Source organism: Panicum virgatum, chromosome 6N (assembly GCF_016808335.1).
Source record: "Panicum virgatum strain AP13 chromosome 6N, P.virgatum_v5, whole genome shotgun sequence".
Lineage (NCBI taxonomy): Eukaryota > Viridiplantae > Streptophyta > Magnoliopsida > Poales > Poaceae > Panicum > Panicum virgatum.
Genome location: NC_053150.1, coordinates 431,888 through 451,150, shown reverse-complemented (window position 1 = coordinate 451,150; position 19,263 = coordinate 431,888). Strand labels below are relative to the sequence as shown.

General features: G+C 45.5%; 5 protein-coding genes across 7 annotated transcripts; 3 read left to right on the top strand and 2 right to left on the bottom strand.

The window, feature by feature from the left end:
• Positions 1-1,390: 1,390 nt before the first annotated feature.
• LOC120679801 (single-strand DNA endonuclease 1-like) lies at positions 1,391-5,518 on the top strand. 2 transcript variants are annotated; one of them, XM_039961458.1, is made up of 14 exons: positions 1,391-1,556; positions 1,701-1,858; positions 1,960-2,009; positions 2,115-2,242; positions 2,357-2,408; positions 2,489-2,561; positions 2,708-2,781; positions 3,302-3,361; positions 3,530-3,686; positions 3,801-3,900; positions 4,037-4,119; positions 4,208-4,308; positions 4,398-4,528; positions 4,617-5,518. In XM_039961458.1, the coding sequence occupies exons 1-14, from the start codon at positions 1,489-1,491 to the stop codon at positions 5,485-5,487; spliced, it is 2,106 nt and encodes a 701-aa protein (XP_039817392.1). In that variant the 5' UTR covers positions 1,391-1,488; the 3' UTR covers positions 5,488-5,518. The 2 variants fall into 2 exon arrangements, with proteins under 2 accessions (XP_039817392.1, XP_039817391.1); XM_039961457.1 differs by having other exon boundaries at positions 1,960-2,024.
• A 372-nt stretch (positions 5,519-5,890) lies between these two features.
• LOC120679803 (protein odr-4 homolog) lies at positions 5,891-10,117 on the bottom strand. 2 transcript variants are annotated; one of them, XM_039961461.1, is made up of 11 exons: positions 9,916-10,117; positions 9,620-9,826; positions 9,438-9,536; positions 9,264-9,346; positions 8,914-9,030; positions 8,650-8,755; positions 7,722-7,806; positions 7,522-7,631; positions 6,841-6,971; positions 6,539-6,635; positions 5,891-6,457 (listed from the first exon to the last, which is right to left on the bottom strand). In XM_039961461.1, the coding sequence occupies exons 1-11, from the start codon at positions 10,006-10,008 to the stop codon at positions 6,143-6,145; spliced, it is 1,443 nt and encodes a 480-aa protein (XP_039817395.1). In that variant the 5' UTR covers positions 10,009-10,117; the 3' UTR covers positions 5,891-6,142. The 2 variants fall into 2 exon arrangements, with proteins under 2 accessions (XP_039817395.1, XP_039817394.1); XM_039961460.1 differs by having other exon boundaries at positions 5,895-6,457; positions 7,522-7,806.
• Positions 10,118-10,918: 801 nt separating this feature from the next.
• Positions 10,919-15,772, top strand: LOC120679802 (choline transporter protein 1-like). Its single transcript, XM_039961459.1, has 10 exons — positions 10,919-11,274; positions 12,290-12,648; positions 12,765-12,910; positions 13,267-13,450; positions 13,589-13,662; positions 13,746-13,859; positions 14,043-14,399; positions 14,536-14,796; positions 14,924-15,151; positions 15,215-15,772. Exons 1-10 carry the CDS (start codon positions 11,072-11,074, stop codon positions 15,404-15,406), a joined length of 2,118 nt encoding a protein of 705 aa, XP_039817393.1. The 5' UTR covers positions 10,919-11,071; the 3' UTR covers positions 15,407-15,772.
• On the bottom strand, positions 15,703-16,421 carry LOC120679804. Its single transcript, XM_039961462.1, has one exon. The coding sequence runs from the start codon at positions 16,298-16,300 to the stop codon at positions 15,884-15,886; it is 417 nt and encodes a 138-aa protein (XP_039817396.1). The 5' UTR covers positions 16,301-16,421; the 3' UTR covers positions 15,703-15,883.
• Positions 16,422-17,668: 1,247 nt separating this feature from the next.
• LOC120680110 (high mobility group B protein 7-like) lies at positions 17,669-19,263 on the top strand. Its single transcript, XM_039961738.1, has 7 exons — positions 17,669-17,916; positions 18,015-18,097; positions 18,184-18,307; positions 18,418-18,475; positions 18,556-18,600; positions 18,703-18,771; positions 18,859-19,263. Exons 1-7 carry the CDS (start codon positions 17,816-17,818, stop codon positions 19,030-19,032), a joined length of 654 nt encoding a protein of 217 aa, XP_039817672.1. The 5' UTR covers positions 17,669-17,815; the 3' UTR covers positions 19,033-19,263.

The window sequence follows — 19,263 nt, the reverse complement described above, 5'->3', positions numbered from 1 at the left end:
TTTTCTGCATTTTCTACAATTTATCTGAATGTTTCATATACTTTTCTAATATTTTCTATAATTTCTGACTATTTCTCAAAATTTTTTCTCGTATTAAACAACTAATCAATACCACAAAAGTTGTTGGTAAACCTAATTGGTTTTTCTAAAAACTAATCTTAATTCTACCTAAATTATATTAAAAACATTACCTAAATCGCTAAAATATCATTACTGCTGCATACACTAATTATAGAATTAAACATACAATAAATTTAGATTGAGAAAGTTGAGAAATATTTATTACCTGCGGTTAGGATCCAAAATCCGGCAGGGCTTCGCCGTTACAACTCTCTCACTCACCCCTCCTCTCTCCCTCCCGCTCTCTGGATGTCGTGGGAAGCAAATGAGGGGGGAGGGGGAGGGAAACCCTTTTATACAGGACTGGGGAGCCTGCCGCCCCCCTGGCGGGCGGCAGGCCCCCTGCCGCCCAGTGGATTGGCGGTAGGGGGCCTGCCGCCCGCCAGGAGGGCGGCAGGCTCCCGCCAAGGGCTCCCGCGCAAATAATTTTTTTTAAATTTACATATAAGTTCCTGCCGCCCTGCTGCTGGGCGGCAGGGCCTGCCGCCCCCCCGCCGGGCGGTAGGGGTACAAAACTGTAAATTGTGATATTGAAAATATATTTCTGTAAAAAATGTTTTCGAAAAATATAAAAATAAAAAAAGGCGCCGGATCTCAGATAGCGATGCCCCTCTTTTCTGAGTAGGTTCCACTATTTTATGGGCATCACTATCGTATTGTGGCCACCTCCAAAGGTTGAGCCAACTTCTAGTTCATAGCAATTAAGAGATAGCATAAGAAATTATTTTTTTAATGATCTAGCTCTTAGTACACAACTTAAGATATAGACAGACCTACATATCAGCCTTAGGAGCAGAGTTATAGAGAAACTAAAAGAGGTGCGACACTTCAGATCACATGGATGATGTTTGAGTTTATAGACTGAAACTTTAGAAGTAATAGCTGGTTTTCAAAATTTTGCGAGTGTGGCCGCACCCGGCAACTACCAGCCTGTTTGTCTTGCTGATCAGCGCTGGCTGGCTGGTGCTGTAGCTAAGTACCATTGTAGCTACAGTACCGGTATAGTACGCGCTCTCACGTGTAATCGAGACTATACCACGTGTAGTTGCTACGGTAATCAACTGTTACAGTATACGTCCTCCCAAAAAAACAGCCGCTGCAGTGTTCAGCCAAAGCCAAACCACCCAGACGAACAGGCCCTACATGCAACGGGCAGGCTGGCCCATTTATGCGCAACAGCGGGATTTCCGCAATCAGCATGTGAAAAGCGTATTTGACTGGAGGCGTGTTTGAGAATGATTTCTCCAGATAAGAGAAGGAACAAAAAAAAATTCGAAACCCTCCCGTACCGCAGTTTCTGTTTCCCGTTAGGCTTCCTGTCTTCTTCTTCTCCGGCTCCGGCTCCGGCGACCGTCGGCGGCGGCGGCGATGGGGGTCAAGAACCTCTGGGACATCCTCGACTCCTGCAAGAAGAAGCTCCCGCTCCAGCACCTCCAGTGAGTAGATCCCCCGCAGAGGCTGTATCTCCTTCCCCAAACCCTGCTCCCATTCATTCCTTCTCCTCCTCCCAATCCAATCCAAGCCCCCTCTCGTCGTATAATTATTATAATAATTATAATAATGCCTGTTGGTGGGTTCAGGAACAAGAAGGTGTGCGTGGATCTTTCCTGCTGGCTCGTGCAGCTCTGCAGCGCCCACCGCTCCCCGGCCTTCCTCAAGGATAAGGTCTACCTCAAGAACCTCTTCCACCGCATCCGAGCCCTCCTCGCCCTCAATTGCAGCCTCGTCTTCGTCACAGGTTCTCCTGGTTTTCTTTCTTCCCTCTAATCTAACTGAAATTAAATGGCAATGCCCCATTCCCGGGCCTCAATTTTCTTCATTTCTCGCTCTTTCTTTCAGATGGGGCTATTCCTTCTGTCAAATTGGCAACTTACAGGCGCCGCCTCGGAGTAAATGCTGCTGAGGTTGCTGCTGTTGCTGCTTTGTTCTTGTTCCCCTCAGTTTCCCCTCAACCTCAGTCATTTAAATTCTCCTTTGGAATCAATTCACCCCAGGCTGCTCGAGAGGAGGACAACTCACAACCCCTGACTTCTTTGCGCCGGAACAAGAGCTCTGAATTCTCGCGCATGATAAAAGAGGCCAAGCATCTTGGGATGGCCCTGGGAATTCCCTGCTTGGATGGGTACTGCATCTCTTTGCTCCAGAAACAATGGCATTTGAAGTACCACATATTAACATCAGTTTGTCTTGTTCGGAATTGCCCTGTGACTTCTTTAGCCGTTCTGTTCCTTAATAGGGTGGAAGAAGCAGAAGCACAGTGCGCATTGCTCAATTTTTCCTCCTTGTGCGTAAGTACAATACTGTCACATGATCCTAACAAGACCAAAATCATATGCAGGTCCCTTATGTACTGCCTATGCTGTTTCAGGATGGCTGTTTTACATCAGATTCAGATTCATTCCTTTTCGGTGCAAGGACAATTTATAGAGATGTTTTCATAGGTACTCTTTCCTGAGCACTGTTGCTAATATCATTTTCATGTTGATGAAGTCTTGTGTTGTTGTATATGCTCTATTCCTGGACTAACAAGTGTTCTTATTTATTTAACCTAAATCCTAGTGATCTGCTTATGTTTTCTCTCTATCAGGAGAGGGTGGCTATGTAATTTGCTATGAGATGGAAGACATTGAGAAAAAGCTTGGTTTTGGCAGGAACTCACTGGTACGTCGTTGTATGATTTTCTGCGTGAGCTAAACATACAGGAGCACTTGTAAACAGTATTTGGAATGTTCCAGCCAATGCCTTATCTCCTTGCTTGCCTGAAAGATCATGGTCTTAGAGAGATAAAGTAAATTGAATGTTTGTTGCCTTTTCCAGATATTACACTGTCAAATAAGTACCAGTTAAGCTGTATTATCTGGATAGTACAAGAAATCTTTTGGTGAACTGGTAGCCATTGTCCTAGTAATCTTGCACTAGTTGCATGATTTTAGGTGGAGTTCACAGGAAGTTATGTATTCCCGATGTGCTTGGTCCTAAACTGACTGTGCAATAAGCCAATAACAACATCACTCTATCTGCCTCAGCTTAAAGCCTTGTATATTTTAATTTTTCTTTCCATCTCTTTTCTCTTAAACTATTCTTTGCTTCTGATTGATATAGTTTTCTGCACTACTTCCTATTATCTCATACAAGAATGCATAAAGTTTTACCTGTCTTTGAACTTTCTGGATCTTTTCAGATATCTCTTGCAGTACTTCTTGGCAGTGACTATTCTAATGGAGTTCTAGGCTTCGGCCCAGTAAGTACCAAAAGTCAGAGCACCATTCACTTGTGCAGTTTTGATTCTGTCATGCTGATTATTTATTATTCTAATGGAGTTCCATGGCCCCATACTTAATCTAAGAAATGGGAGTAATAAAGCTTATCACTGTTTCTTTCCTTACAATATAATCTATAACTGTTACAGGAAGCAGCATGCCGGCTTGTTAAATCTGTAGGGGATGATGCTATTCTTGATCAGATTTTGTCCAATGGAGTTAAGCCTACAAGAAAATCTAAAGCAAAAAATAGTGGCGTTAATGTTGAGAGGGTTGGTGGCACATGCCCAAAAGCAAGTACCTGCAGTATGTAATCTTTTGTGGTTTTCTCCAGCTATTTAGCTACGTCATATTTCTTCGCCAACACATCGACCAGTGAGTGGGAAATTTGCCGCTAATTTACTGTCTTTTCTGTTACAGAGCTTGGGATGAGCCAAGATTCTGGTGGTCAATTTCGTGATATAATAAATGCATATCTGGAGCCAAAATGTCATTCACCTGATTCAGAAGCTGTGCAGAGGTGAGACGTTTGAGAATTAACCTTAGGTTTGCGCCTGATGTGAATGGCGCATTGCTTCCAAGTTTGCCTTCCATCTTTCCTAGCCTCTTGAGTGACCATCTAGTTGGTTTATGGTTGATGTTGATTTTGTCTCCAGGGCATGCAGCCAGCGTCCATATCTTCGGTCACAACTACAACAGATATGTGAGCAGTACTTTGAATGGAGCCCTGAGAAGACTGGTACCCTTGAAATCCCTAAAATTGTTAGTATCACATTTTTGTACATGAGAAAACTTTCCAAATTATTTCCTTAAAAATATGCCTGCAGATGAATATATCCTTCCAAAGATAGCTGAGAGGGAACTCAGGAGATTTTCAAATCTTCGCTCCACGTCTTCAGATCTAGGAATTAAGCCTTCACTAAATGAGGTACAAGTTTTTGCTTGCTGAGTGCATTTCTCATTTTCTGAACTGATCATTTTACATATACTTTTCAAGTCTAATTATCTATCTCGCAGATTCCAGTACCATGCCCTGTATTGGCAATTGTGAAGCAGCGAAAAGTTCATGGTAATGAATATTATGAGGTTTCATGGAGAAACATAGATGGGCTCCAAGTTTCAGTTGTTCCAGGGGATCTTGTTAGAAGGTATATATGTGATGCTTTTGTCGTGAGAAACTTCCTGTTTTCAGTTGAAATTCGACCTGTCTGACATGCCCTACTTATGCAACTGCAGTGCTTGCCCAGAAAAAATAGCTGAATTTTTGGAAAAGAAGGATGAGCAGAAGAAGCAAAAGAGGAGAGCTAGGCCAAAGATATCAGCTCCAGCTGCCATTAAAGAGGTGGATGCGCAGCTCCAAGAGTTGTTGCTTGAAATTGAATCTGAAAGTGGTACCCTTCCATGTACAACGGCTGGCCCTCAAAAAGCAGATATACACACTGTGGCACCGCTCCAGGATATTGTTGACCTGTCTTCTCCATCCCCGCCTATACGAGCTTGTAAGATTGCAAGGTCCAGAAAGTTTAGTGAATCAGCTGCAGGACCCATGGATGGGATTGATCTGCAGAGCCAAAGTCTGCTACCTGGAACAATGGAGTTACAAGAAAATGCCCTTTTGTGTGACATGCAGAATTCAACACAGGATAATGACGTGATTGATTTATTTTCACCCGTGCCTCGTGCTGCTCATAAACCCCACGCCACTCAAGGCTTGCAACTCTGTATGGAAGAAGGAAGAAGAGTCCTCTCAGATATAAGCAATTTTCCTGAGAAAGGGAACACGCTGGGCGCTCTAGGTTACAAGCTTGAAGGTGGAGCGAGAGGCAACGACGTGCATCCGGAAGAAGCATCATCCTCAATCAGCCATGGCATCGAAGTGGCAGGCAAAGCTGATTGTTCCTGGAGAAGCGACGCGGAGGACAATGTAGTAGCAGAAGCTGCGACCATCGATCTGTCCTCCCCTTTGCCAGTTATAGGGAATAAAAGCAAGAAAAATGTAGATGTAATAGACATTTGTGAAGCAGATAGTGATAGGTCTTCTGAACACGAGAGGAAAGCCAGAGAGCTCAGGTCGTTTCTAGCCAGTATAAGAAACGAGTTGTATTGAACATTGTTTATATATATATATATATATATATATATATATATATATATATATATATATATATATATATATATATATATAGTATTGAACATTGTTAAAGATGAAGGTAGTTGGTCCAGTCACCGAGTGTCGACAATTGAATATGCCGTGCTGATGTATGCTCAATCACACACAGTCGTTCACAATTCACAGACACCTGCCCTAGCACGGATGCTGAACCCCTGAAGATGATGCTGTGACAGCTAGCTCAGGCTGATGCTGACCACCCCCATCGCCCTGAGCATGCTGTGAGAGCCGACCAGGAGGTTGATGGCACCCATGGTGATTGTGCTTGGTGATATGAGAATAGGCAGGATTTATATAGACCGCAGGGGCACGCAGAATCGCTTGAGTTGACGTCATCCTAAAAGGATTAAACACTCTTCGTCTTCAATAAAATTATCATTCATATACAAGGGAGCCACTGTATTGACACTTTTCCGTTTCCTATTTGGAAAAACAAGACAGCTCAGTGCAAATTGACTCGAACAACGCAAGAAATCTCCATTTCCTTGGAAACTGTCATCTCTTTCCAATTCCTTTTACACAAAATAACTCCATTTTAACACAGATTCTAACATCTTCGGCATGTCATCTACTGGTGTTACAACACACAGGCTCAGGTGTTGGAAGCCGCAGAGAAGGTGAATACAACTCCAGCTATCAGAGCAATCAGCAGCGCAAACAGAGCTGCTAGGATGTTAAAGCTCTGAGCGCCTTGTTGTCTTCTGCTCCCATCATCATCATCCTGTCCAGTGCAGCCACTATCCTTGAGCCTTCTGGATCTGTTTCGTCCTCCACTAGGAGCTCCAGGCACCATATCCCAAAAGGATTCTAGTGTGCCACAGACCGCTGCACTTTCTGGTTCCAGGATTGAAGAGCTTGCTGTGGCTGTTTCCAGTGGTATTACTTCCTTGCAGCGATCCATTGCGTCCTGAAGTGCGAGGCAAAAGGGTGTCAGAGTGCTCTAGCAGAATTGAGTGTGGGTCTCAAACAAGTGACACAGCATAAGTACCTCTGTTGTCTCAGATTGTTGCAGGTAATCACAAACATAGGCGCCACTCAACCAAGGTATCAGGACTCTTCTCGGGAACGAGAAACTGAAAGGTTCTCTGTTTCAAGGGGGTGAAAATGCAATCAGTTGTCACAGACTTGTTGTCTATCATACACAGAAAAGGAAGGCGCAATGTGATAATGGCATTATGTCAATAAATCAATATTTTCCACAGCACTAATCAACAAGGCAGACTTCTACAACAAAAATCATATTGAGTCGGTGCACTTTTAATTATTTTCAAGGTACAAAGAAATCTGTACCTTAACTCATGAAATACAACTTGAGTGACCTTCTGCGATAGTGATTGCTCCAACTCATTAGTGGCAGAGCCATCATCTGCCTCATCCAGGATGATATCCAACCTGCTTCTTAGACTTGTAATTATGTCTGCCTTCATACAGAGTAAGAGAAACAGCACAAACAAACAATAAAACCATTAGTTTTCTTTAAGACAATCATAAATATTCAATAACTCGAGAAGCTTCAAACGAGAAATCAGCTAGTGGAGACTCAAGACTCAACTATAATGATGCAATAGTGCCAGGTAACTAAATTTCAGCACTCATCAGAATCTACAGTTCTACCCACTCAAACCAATACCCACTTAATAACATATACATAGTCAAATAAAAAGATCATCCGTAGTGAACCCAATCAAACTAATTTTGAATAAGAATCTTGAGATTCAAAATTGAAGAACAAAATGCCCAGAAAAACACCATATCATGTACTGATCACTAAAGCATCAACGGTCACTTCTGTACTTTTTACTTGGAGGACTCAAAACAAATGCATATGTGAAGTATATTATCCTAAAACACTGCCTGTGAAACATTTGTAACAAACTGGAACCGGGTAATATGTAAACAGTAGAGCTCCATCATGGAAAACGTGACTTGGTAAAAAAGACAGAACAATGGAAACTGATATTCCATAACTACCTTCAGATCAGATATAGCTTCTGAGATAGATTCTTTCGGGCCTAAGTATGCCAAAGCGCTGACAGATCCAGCGAAGCGAAGAAGCCCAGCAACTCCCTCTAAACTGCATTCTTTAGTGCAAGCATATAATGTTAGGCTCTCATGACAAGAAAAGAAAAATGTGTCACCAAACAGAACAGCAAAAGCATTAGCTGAGGCACCTTCAATAGGCACAGCATTCTTGAATGGCACAAGAAAATCGACTTGATGTGGGTCGTCTGTACTGATGTTTATGTCTTCCGAAAACTAGTTGGAAAAATAATTGAGAAACAAGAGATATAAGTAAGTGCCAAAATGAACAAGATAAGCAAGCTGTTGCAAAAGGAGCAGCATTCTCTCCCACAATTGAAACTGATAGGACAGAAATATAAATCAGCTACTATTTCAAATTAGTGAATTGTTGAAATAATAAACATATCATAGTCTCTTGGGAGCCATAAAAGCATGTCATCTATGAATGGATAAACTATGTCCGATTCTGTTAATATTTTATCAAGATTAGCAAGCTGTTGCAAAAGGAGCAGCATTATCTTCTCTCCCGCAACTGAAACTGATAGGAGGACAGAAATATAAATCGGCAACTATTTTCAATTAGTGAATTGTTGAACTAATAAACATATCGCAGTCTCTTGGGAGCCACAAAATCATGTCATCTATGAATGGATAAACTATGTCCAATTCTGTTAATATTTTATCTTATTCTTTCAAATGTTTTGCATAAAATGATGAATTTTCGGCACTGGTTAAAGGGAATGACATAAATTATATGGAATATCAATTTATGAACTACGTAGTCCACTTCAAGAAGACGCAGATTAAAATTTCAATTCTATCAGAAATTCCCTTCTCCAGACCCCCACCTCGAGTGGCAGCACAGGGTATACCCTTTATTCAGATGGCTGGTTGTCATGTGAAGCAAATCTGTTTGAAATTAATGGATCTGAAAAGCAGGTCTATGAATGTGAACAAAACATTTTAAACTACATGGAACTAGCTGCCCATATTTTTCTAGGCGATGAGCATTCCCAGCTTTGTGGCATTTGTGTACTTATCTAACTGCAATATAGAGGCTAAAGAATTGTAACTTACTAGACATCCATCAACCAAAGCTCTGGCATTCTGCACTTCCTCTGTGAGATGACTGATTGCCTTCAAAATGACTTTCTTGAATGGCTCAGCCCGAACAGCTGTTAACCTATGTCAATTCATGCTATAATTAGACAAGGATGTGGCAGAAGAGTATCATTGCAGAGAAGGGTAACATTGACAAATACAGAGATCTGTTACAGGACACATAAACTGATATGCAGAGTTGATTGTCTGTGCCATAATGATAGATGAAATTGATGCTACCTTATCTCAAAATTAAATGTGCATCTGAAAGTTTGAAGAGAAGCTAATAGTTTGCTGTATTTGAAATCACACGGACGCAGACTTCCTGATGCAACCTCGCATATACGACAGGCCCATCTGTAACACATCAGAATATATATTCCACAAATTACATGTCCACTAACATTAGCTGATAACTCCATACAAAAGTAAAGTAAAATAGAACTGAAGAAACAAAACTTCAAAGGGAAAATGGCTCCTATTGATATAAAAAAGTAGAACAACATAAACACGTGGAATCCCAATTCAGAAACTGCAAACATGTTTTGAAAAGAGCACCAAAGTTAACGTGTAGGAAAATAAGATGGTACCTTCGAGGACTGTAAGAGATGTGAATGAGCAGCCTCTCACCGTGTGTGCTGCCATAGCAAGATTGGGAAACTGCTCTAATAACCTGAAAGATGGACCGCATGAGTAAAACGACTATTCGAGGACCGACGAGTGTAAATCAATGAAGCAAGAAGTTGATATATGATAGGGTTAACCTGCGAGAGGACGGCAGGGGACGTGGCCTTGAAGGATGCCTCGGAAGCCCATATGTAAATACCTATCACAGTCATTCCTCCGAGAAGCATCCGCGACACCTAAAAGCAAGTAAGGATGTGATTAGATGAAGTATATAGTTTGGTGGTGACTGGCAGTGACGCAGTGTGGTTGGTATAGTTACCTGTCTCGCGTGTTCGGCGATCCAGTCGACATCGAACTCGAGAGTGGCGTCCGAGGAGGAAGGGGCTTTGGCCTTGGAGGCCTTGGGCTTGGGGGCGGCGCGGAGGGAGCACGCGGGGGCCGCGGCTTCGGTGAGCGGCGTGGGTAGGAGGGAGTATGCGAGGGCACGGTCGGAGGAAGCGCAGAGCTTGCCAACGACGAGGCCCACCTGGAACCGAATGGAATCATCAAATCAGAGGATCCATCGAAGACGCAAGGAGAGGGGAGGGGAAGGGAAGGGAAGGGAGCACGGTCAACCTGGGCTTGAGGCGGAGGAGAGGAGGAGGATGAGGAGAGCGCTTCTTCGAAGGCCTTGAGGTGCGCCTCGTCGCCGACCACCGCCTTCACCATCCCCGGCGGCGGCGCGAGGGATCTGCTCTGCTCTGCCTGGACCTGGACGACCAGAGCAACAAGTTGTGGGTGGGGGCCCAGTCCACCTGCGCCAAAGCTTGCTTCTTTGAAATGGTCAATTCTGTATAAATAACGGTTATTAAAAAAAGTTTTTAAAACATAGCCCCTCCCACATTCACCCTGTTCGGCTGGTGGATTGAGCATCCAGCCCTACAGTAACTCTCTCTCTCACATTACTCCAGCTCTAGCCTCCAGCCACCAGCCAGGTAACAGTGTTTTTCTCTCACACTACTCCAGCTCCAGCCTCCAGCTCCAGCCTGCCGAACACGGTGATTGATTTTGTTTGCTAAATTATTAGGCAAAATGCTGGGATGCAATTTAGTTACATCTTCCAAGTCTTTTTTTCTATTTGATTGATATATCTTACAAAATTATACCCGCAATTTGGCATAATCTATACCTAATGGGATTCAGAACACATAATCGCATCTAGAAGACTGCTGCGGGCACGGACAGCTCAGATAAGCTCAACTGAGCATGTACATCTCAAAAAACTGCTAAATCCGAAAACTCCGAATATATGTCCAGATACTCCGGACATATCCATCTCTTCCATTATATTCTTGAAATTATTTTTAATTGATTATTATTAATAGGCTCTAGCCCAATTAATCCAACATGGGACTCCTTCGCTTTGCTTCCAGAGTGGCCTACAGCGGCCGAGCGACGCGAGGACACTAGTTAATTATTATCATTATCATTAGTTCTTCTTTTTTTATATATTATAAAAGATTAAGGAAAAACAAGCAGCGCTGCAAACTTTTTTTTAGACGCGCAGACGCTGCAAACTTGCAAGGCGAGGAGCCGACGAGCAGAGATGACCATGAAAGCAACCGCAGTTGAGTGAAGCTGAAGAGTGACGTCACGCTGCGCTTCCCCCTCCTCTCCTCTCATTCTCTTCTCTCCTCCCCCGACGGAGGCCACCCAAGTGCAAGAAGAAGAAGCGCACCACCGACACCCACCCCAAAAAGCCCAACAATAGAGAGATAGAGAGAGAACCAGAATGGCATTGGGGGGAGGCCCCCTCGGCGCCATCATCGGCCGCTACCCCTCCTTCGCCGCTGCGGACGACCAAGACCCCGGCGGGGGCGTCATTCGCCACGACCGCAAGTGCCGGGACTGGCCCTTCCTCCTCCTCTTCGCCGCCTTCTGGGTCGCCATGATTGTCAACTCCAGCTTCGGATTCAACCAGGGAAACCCACTCAGGTCGTTCCTCGCTCGCTTCTCCCCGTACCCGTAGAATGATGTAGATCTATCCATCCCGTTCCGTTCCTTGTCTCCTGCACAGAGTATCTGGCTACTGCTAATACCAAGCTCAACAGAGACAGTCTCCTCCACGGTTCTCATTTTGTTTTCTTTATTTCCCATATCCCTGCTGAAATTGAATGTCCACTACATTGTCCGCAGCTGTTTCTTGTTACTGCTCCCACTTCACTCGACGGCAATTTTTTTCTGCAGCTGCTGCTGTCACTAATTGTACAGCTACTTCCTATTTAACTGCATGTTTTCAGTAAGCAGAATACGTATGTACATGCAGCTGGCGAAAGGTCCGGTAGCGTCGCGCCCCAACAGGTCCTGAGTTCGATTCTCATCAGAAGCGAATTTCCGGCTGTTGGGGTAAAAAAAAAACCCCTCGCTGTGCTTGCTGCGAGGCTTGGCCCTCTCGGGCATGGGCCAGGGTTCGGCGGTTTTCTCTACCCGGGTTAGCCGGTGTGGCTTCCTCTTAATGAAAAAACGGTGGGGCCGTTTCCTCCCCCCGGGTAGAGTTTTTTTTATGTACATGCAGCTGATGCTTGTTGTACACCTAAAACGATCTGCCAACAAGTGGTTGGGTGTTCTTGTTGTGCTCGACTACCTAGAAGGGAACCCAAAAAAAAAGGAAAGGCAGCATTTTTCGTGGTGACAGTACCTTATCATGGATCTCATGATGCTGCAAACTTTCCATCGATCGAGCTTTCGTCCTTTACACTCTCCTCCATTTCAATGCTACTTGAACCTGCCATCACCACTTCTATCCCCACCGAAATACTGGAAGCTGTTGCTGCTACTTGAAACCTTTGTCCACATTCACGCAATGACTCTAGTACTAGTAATAAAGATTGAAAACGCCCAAATACTGTGGTCATGCCTCCTAAGTAAATTTGTATCCTTGTTCCCTCACTACAAAGGCGATCGAATTCTTACCATCCATATAATTTTTTTTCCTTCTTTGACTACACAGGCTGACATTCGGACTGGACTACAAAGGGAACATATGTGGCAGCAGGCATGGCGATCCAGATTTGCGTGAGTTGGATGTTCGCTATTGGATGAACCCCAACCAGGTCTACCAAAGTGGGCTCAAAAGCAGTCACATCGATCTACCTGACGCTAAAGCCATCTGCCTTATGGAATGCCCACTTCCAGCAGAAGATGGTTTGAATTTTGTTTGTGATTATCCAGAAGGTGACATACGCCTCTCCATCGATGATTGGATTGACAGGGACTATGATTACTTCGAGTTCCTCACACCAGATATGAGGAATAGTTCTCTTCAGCTGCAGGGTCCTTGTTACCCTGTCATCTTTCCAAGTGTAAATGGTAAGTCTCACATGAGTATCAACTACCAAGTCTTAGATTTTTAGTACAGAAGCATTGTACCAACTTTTAAGAAACGAAATTCTGGTCACTAACTTGATCTCTTTCTGTCACTTTAGTCTACTGGAGCTGCCAGTTTATTGCGCGGGCATCCAATGTCTCTTTGAAGCATTGGCAGCAGATGGGTGGTGTCAGCATCGATGAAAACATGCTAATAGACAAAACAATTCACAACGCAATCAACAGCAAATCTGCTGTCCTCAAGGTTAGTAATGCTTTTGGAACTACTTGCATTCTTGTCATTTTCTTTCGATTGTTTCTCATTATCAATGAATGCATGCTGAGTATTGCATGTGTACGCAACAAATTCAGTTTCAATAGTAAAAGGCACACACCGCTCTCAAAAATAAGTTACGCAATGCTCAGATGCCACTTAAAAACTATGAATAATCCAGACAAGAAGACGGTAGCAGCCACCTGTGATACTATACAAACCAAGGGCTGTTATTTATTAGATTTGATTTACAATAGGTGCACAAGCTGTCTTGTCTTCATGTACATTATCTGAACTCAAAAATTATATTTCCTTTTCTAAAAGAACAATATTTCCTCTTTTTGCAGAGATATGTTGCGGATATTGGAAAGTCCTGGCCTGTGTTACTCCTTTGCGGAGGATTTCTCCCTCTAGTCCTATCTGTGATCTGGTTACTGATGATTCGCTATTTTGTTGCTGGGATGCCATGGATAACAGTGGTAGTCTTCAATGCCCTTGTAATATCTGTTACAATGTTCTTCTATATAAAAGGTAGGATACTTAATACTTCTAATTGTAGAAATGTTATATACACTTAGCTCTTAGTAGCATAATACGATTATTATTGTTAAAGCACATAATCTTATACACGGCGTGATCTCACATCTTCTAACTATTTTATGTACGCAGCTGGTTGGATTGGACATGATCCTTTAACTGTTGTAATTGGTGAAAGTGATCCTTATGTCAATATAGGCGGACGGGTATGTTTTCTGCCACATGTTGGTGCCATTTTGTGCAATATCCTGCCAAGCTGCTCGTTATCTCATGACTCATCTTTCATCAGGAGATAAATCATCTTCATGCTGCTTCTGTCTTGATGACAATAGTAATGATACTTGCTTTCCTGACTTCAATAGCTATTGCCCGGCGCATACTGGTAGCTACATCTGTCCTGAAGGTATGTACTGTGCTAAATCCTGTGGCTTCACATGTGGACCATTTCATTAAATAAGATTTCATTGGGGCTACAGCAAACATATGCTTAGCTGATAGCATGACTTGTCCACTGTTATGTGACACCATATATAAGGTTTTTTTCTGTTGTATTTTCAGGGCACTCATCTGGGTAATCTTTATGTAGGTTGCTGCAAAGGTCATTGGTGAAGTCCATGCACTTATTTCTTTTCCAACTGTGCCATTCTTGATCCTGGCTATCTTCTACATATTCTGGTTTTCAGCAACGCTCCATCTTTTCAGTGCTGGTCAGGTTATACGAAATGATTGCAATACAGATTGCTGCTCGTATGATCTCAAGCTTGGCAAAGTAAATTGTGACAGCTGTTGTGGGTATAGTATTCATTACACCCCACATATTGGCATTGCCATTCTTTTTCATTTTTTCGGCTGTTACTGGGCAACACAATTTTTCATTGGATGTTCTTCGACTGTAATTGCTGGATCAATTGCTTCGTACTACTGGGCACGTGGTGAAGTATCGGTAAGCATTTCAGAAACATCATCCTTGTTAAGAATTTGCACTATAAATTAGCTGCCACTTTCTGGTGATTTTCATCTCCTTGATCAGGGAGGTATAATTTTCCTGTGACTGATGTTTTTGTGACATTGTGATGCAGCATGATATCCCTTTTCGTACTGTGGTATCTTCCCTGAAGCGCATGGTGTGCTATAGTCTTGGCTCTGTGGCTCTCGGCTCACTGATTGTGTCTATCATTGAGTGGCTGCGATTTATACTCGAGACACTTCGCCGCAGGCTGAAGTTTGTCGATTCTGCCCATGACAGCTGGTTTGGGAAGACAGTGTCATCCTCATCTCAATGCTGCTTAGGGTGCATTGATTGGACCCTGAAATCAGTGAATCGAAATGCTTACATCATGGTAAACATCAACAATTCATTTCTAAACTACTTATTTAACACACATGTATTAGTATGATGAGAAATGCTTGCTATTCTGGTTGGATTGACGACCCTGATGCTCAAATTCCTTAATACTACCATTACAGATTGCCATCACAGGGAAAGGATTCTTCAAGGCTTCTGCGCTAGCAACTGGGTTGATCATCAAGAACGTGTTGCGCATTGGGAAAGTGAATGTGATTGGGGATGTGATTCTCATGTTGGGCAAGCTGTGTGTAAGCCTGCTGTGTGCGTTGTTTGCTTTCATCATGTTGGATAAGCACAAGTACAGATCTGGCCACAACAAGATATCATCGCCGCTGGTTCCTGTGTTGGTAAGTGGTCATCATCAAGCTTTGCAGGATGTGGGTGAAGAAGCTAATATGTTTGTTGAGCAGGTGTCGTGGGCGCTAGGTTATATAGTCGCGAAGCTTTTCTTTGCGGTGGTGGAGATGTCGATCGACACCATAATCCTGTCATTCTGCCAGGACACTGAAGAGCACCAGGGGAATGCGCAGTATGCGCCCCCACTGCTGATGGAGACTCTGGACGAGGAGAGCGAGCTGCAAAGACTAACAGAGGGGCCATGAAGACGAAGCATCCATTCTCTCTTCTGAAGAAGAGTAGAATAGCAAACTGGATGCTGCATTTGTAACTCCCTTAGACGACCGTGCATGCATGCATGTCTTTATTATTTATATATGTATATGGATCGCTGCTGGAGTGGATCGGAGGTGGAAGTAGTTAGTTAAGGTGGTGATGCATTCGTTGTGCCTGCAGATGTGGATTCATGGGATCATAGTCATGGATGGTGCCATTCCCATTGACATGTGTCTTGGTGCGGATGCTTTCAGAAATTCAGGCACCAGCAGTCATCCATACAAACTTGTTGCTTGCATGGTTTACAACAAAAGCAATTATATTAATCCAGCAGTGACAAAATTAATCGGAGGAAATTAAGGAACAGCTGAGCTACCTAATTAATCTGCTACTCCAGCTTATTCTTGGTTAAGGTATCTAATATATGTATAGGTTGATGAGGAGGCAAGAAAGAAGCAGGTAGCTAGCTAGGTGCAGATGGGGAGGCCGCCGGTGCAGGAGCGGGAGCACTTGGCGGCGCATTTCTTGTGCGCGGCCATGGTGCATTTCTGGGCGCACACCAGCCGCTTGAGGTGGCAGTCCTTGCTCGTAACGCACTTGTCCTTGACCTTTTCCTTGTCCTTGCTGCCATTGCTGTCGTCCCCCTTGCCCTCCTTCTTCTGTCCTCCCGCTCCCGGAGAGGGTGAGGACGGCGGCGACGAGGGTCCGGTGCTGGGGCTGGTGGCGGCAATGACGTCCTCCTGCTTCCGCGCGGGCAACGCCGCCGCGATGGCCTTGTTACTCCCCTCCTCCACCTCGGGCGCAGATGCTGCTCCGCCGGCAGCCAGGAGGATGACGAGCAGCAGCGTGCCGGCCTTGGCCAGCCGGTAGCGGGAGCAAGCCATCGGTCTCTCTCTTTCCCTCTCGATATAGCTAGCACAACAGATCAAATGTACTAGCTAGTCGTATATATATTAAATAGAAAGAGGAGAAGAGCCATGCCATGAATCGAGCGTGGTGCAACTACTCGATCGCTCATCAATCCGACCCGGCCATGCCGTGTTGTATATATATATTGGTTTGGTGAGCAATGGCAGGGGCATGAGTAGCCCTTGTGGTTTCCGGGTGTGTTTGGTTGGCTTTTTTTTTAGATGTGGCTTAAGTCTAAAAGCCAATTAAACGAGGGTGTTGTGGTTGAACTACTTAAAAAAAACTTGTGTAGTTCATTTTTTAAAGCAAGGGGAGGAGGTGCTCTGGCCGGCTGTGAGGTCGGTAAGTTCGCAAAAACTACCCGCCTGCCATTGGTTATGAAGCGTAATGTTTCCTTCTTTCTTTTTCCCCCCTTCTCCATCGCTCCCTTTCTCCTGCGTGCGCCTGCTCAGCCGCTGCTAGATCCTCCGCCGCAATCTCCTCCTCTACTCTGCTGCATCCTCTGCTGCAGCGAGCTCCTTCTTAGCCGCCGCATTTGCCATGGCGGCACGAGGCTCCACGTCAGGGTCGCCTAGGGCTTTCCCGTCCGGGCCGCACGGCGCCGCCGCACCATGGCCTCCCCTTCGAAGACTTGCTTGGTCGGGACCGTGCACTGCCGCCGCACTCGGGGGCTCCAAGCGCCGCAAGCCGCCGCCGCCGCCGCGAGCCTTCCCTGAGCATGCGAGCTCCGCCGCCGGCGGGCCATTACCAGCGCGGGCCCGTAGTGACCGGGCCGCCTCTGCCGACGAGGGCCTCCGCCGCGCGCCTAAGCTAGGGAGAGAGGGAGAGATCAACATGGGATGAAGATGAAGATGAGTGGAACCCGCTCGTCATTGAGAGAGGGAGAGAGTTAAGTGGGAAGGGATGTGGATGACGTGTGGGTCTCTTAACAGTTTGCTAAAAAAGCCAATGCCGTCCAACCAAACGATTTTTATTTTTCTCACAGCCCACAACAGCTTTTTTATATCCCACAGTCCACAGTTACTTTTCCAAAACCAAACCAGATTAGATTAAATTAAATAGCCGACTAGGAGCGGTGGGCGGGGATTGGAAACACGCCTTGCCTCCGAACTGGGAAAAAAAAAGCAGCACGCACGAGCAGAGCGGCGGCGGGAAGATTTGGCGCCAATGAAGGAAGCACAGCAGCAGCGAGCGGGGTCTCATCTCATCTGGGCCGTCCGCTCGCCAGATCAGATGAACCGCGCGCAGCTTTTCATGCCCCCCCCCCCCCCCCCCCAATCCTCCCTCCTCCCTCCCTCCCCACCAACGAAAACGAAACCGAATTGATTTGGATTTGCCGCCGCCGCCACTTTGGCTGGCATTTGGATCCCGCCTCCGCCTCCGCCTCCACTATTAATCTCCGGATCGTCCCTTCCCGGCCAGACCTCTTCTCTCTCGATCTCTTCCAATCTCCAACCAAGCACAAGCACAAGCAGCAGCAGATCCCATCCATGGCGGGGGGCAAGTCCACCGGCAACGCCGCGCGCACCAGGAAGCGCGTCGAGGCCACCGTCCTCAAGCGCTCCAGGGACGGCAGCGCATTCACCAGATGGTACCCATCGTTCCTTCCTTCCCTTGCTGCTCCTCCTTCCTTTATTTAATCTGCGGAGCCTGAAACTGACGACCCCCAACCAATGGGCCAAATCCCAGCGAGGCCTGCAACAAGGACGTCCCCGTCGTCCTCATCGACATGCACAGCTGCAGCCTCGACGCCAAGATCAGGATGACGCTCGGTCAGTGGCCAGCCTCTTGCTTTCTTCAGTCGATTCCTACCCAGGCTAGCTGCCGCTAATTGAGATGTTGGATTTTTCTTCCTCAGAGGCGCAGGTGGTCGAGAAGACCGTCGAGGTCACCAAGTCCGAGCGCAAGAAGCCCTCCAAGACCGCCGCCGCCAACAAAGACTCCAAGCGCAAGCGCACGCCCACCGCCTTCTTCCTCTTCATGTATGACTCCAAGCGCTCTTGCTCTCTCTCCCTGCTCGCACTATTCATTCGCAGCAATATAATCCCTCATGTACTATGTTTGACTCGTGTTCCATTCCATTCCATTCCAGGGCCGACTTCAGGAAGGAGTTCAAGGCCGCCCATCCTGACAACAAGAATATCGCCACCGTACGTGCCTCTTTGTCATGTGCTTGCCATTGTTGGTTGCTAACACTGATTGAATGAATGGATGAATCCATCCACTGCAGGTTTCAAAGGAAGCAGGAGAGAAGTGGAACTCCATGACCGACCAGGTCTGTTCCTTTACTTTGTCGGCCCCTTTGCGTTTCTTTACTACTTCAACTCTTGCTCATCGTCTTCTTTCTTTTTTTTTGTTGTTGTTTCTCGTTTATCAGGAGAAGAAGCCCTACATTGACAAGGCTGCCGAGCTCAAGGCTCTTGCTGAGAATGGCGAGGGCAGTGATGTAAGTCCCAGCTGCTTGCTAGTACATAACATACAGCAGCTTAAATGAGGAGGCAATGACGATAGATCTGGTCGATTTGTGATGCAGGAGAACAATGTCGCTGCTGCCGAGAAAGCCAAGGCGGATGACACGGAGGGGGACCAGGAGGTGGATCAGCCGCCCAAGAGGCGCCGTCGCCGCAAGGTCGATGAGGATGAGGATGACGAGGCGGGTGGCCAGGGAGATGAGGATGACAAGAACGAGCTGGATGATGACATGTAGATACCTGCTCTTTTCTTCTGTAAATGGCAGGCAGGCAGGCAGGCAGGCAGATGTGCTAGATTCGAGAGGGAAGGGAGCTGGATTGTAGTCTAGGAGTGAGTATTCACTAGTGACGAAGATGGCATTTTCGTTTGGGTAGCTTGCAGTCCAATGTTGAATGAATTATGATGTGCTCTATCAATCAATCTATCTATCTATCTAGTTCCCATCCCATTCACGGGTTGCCTTTGA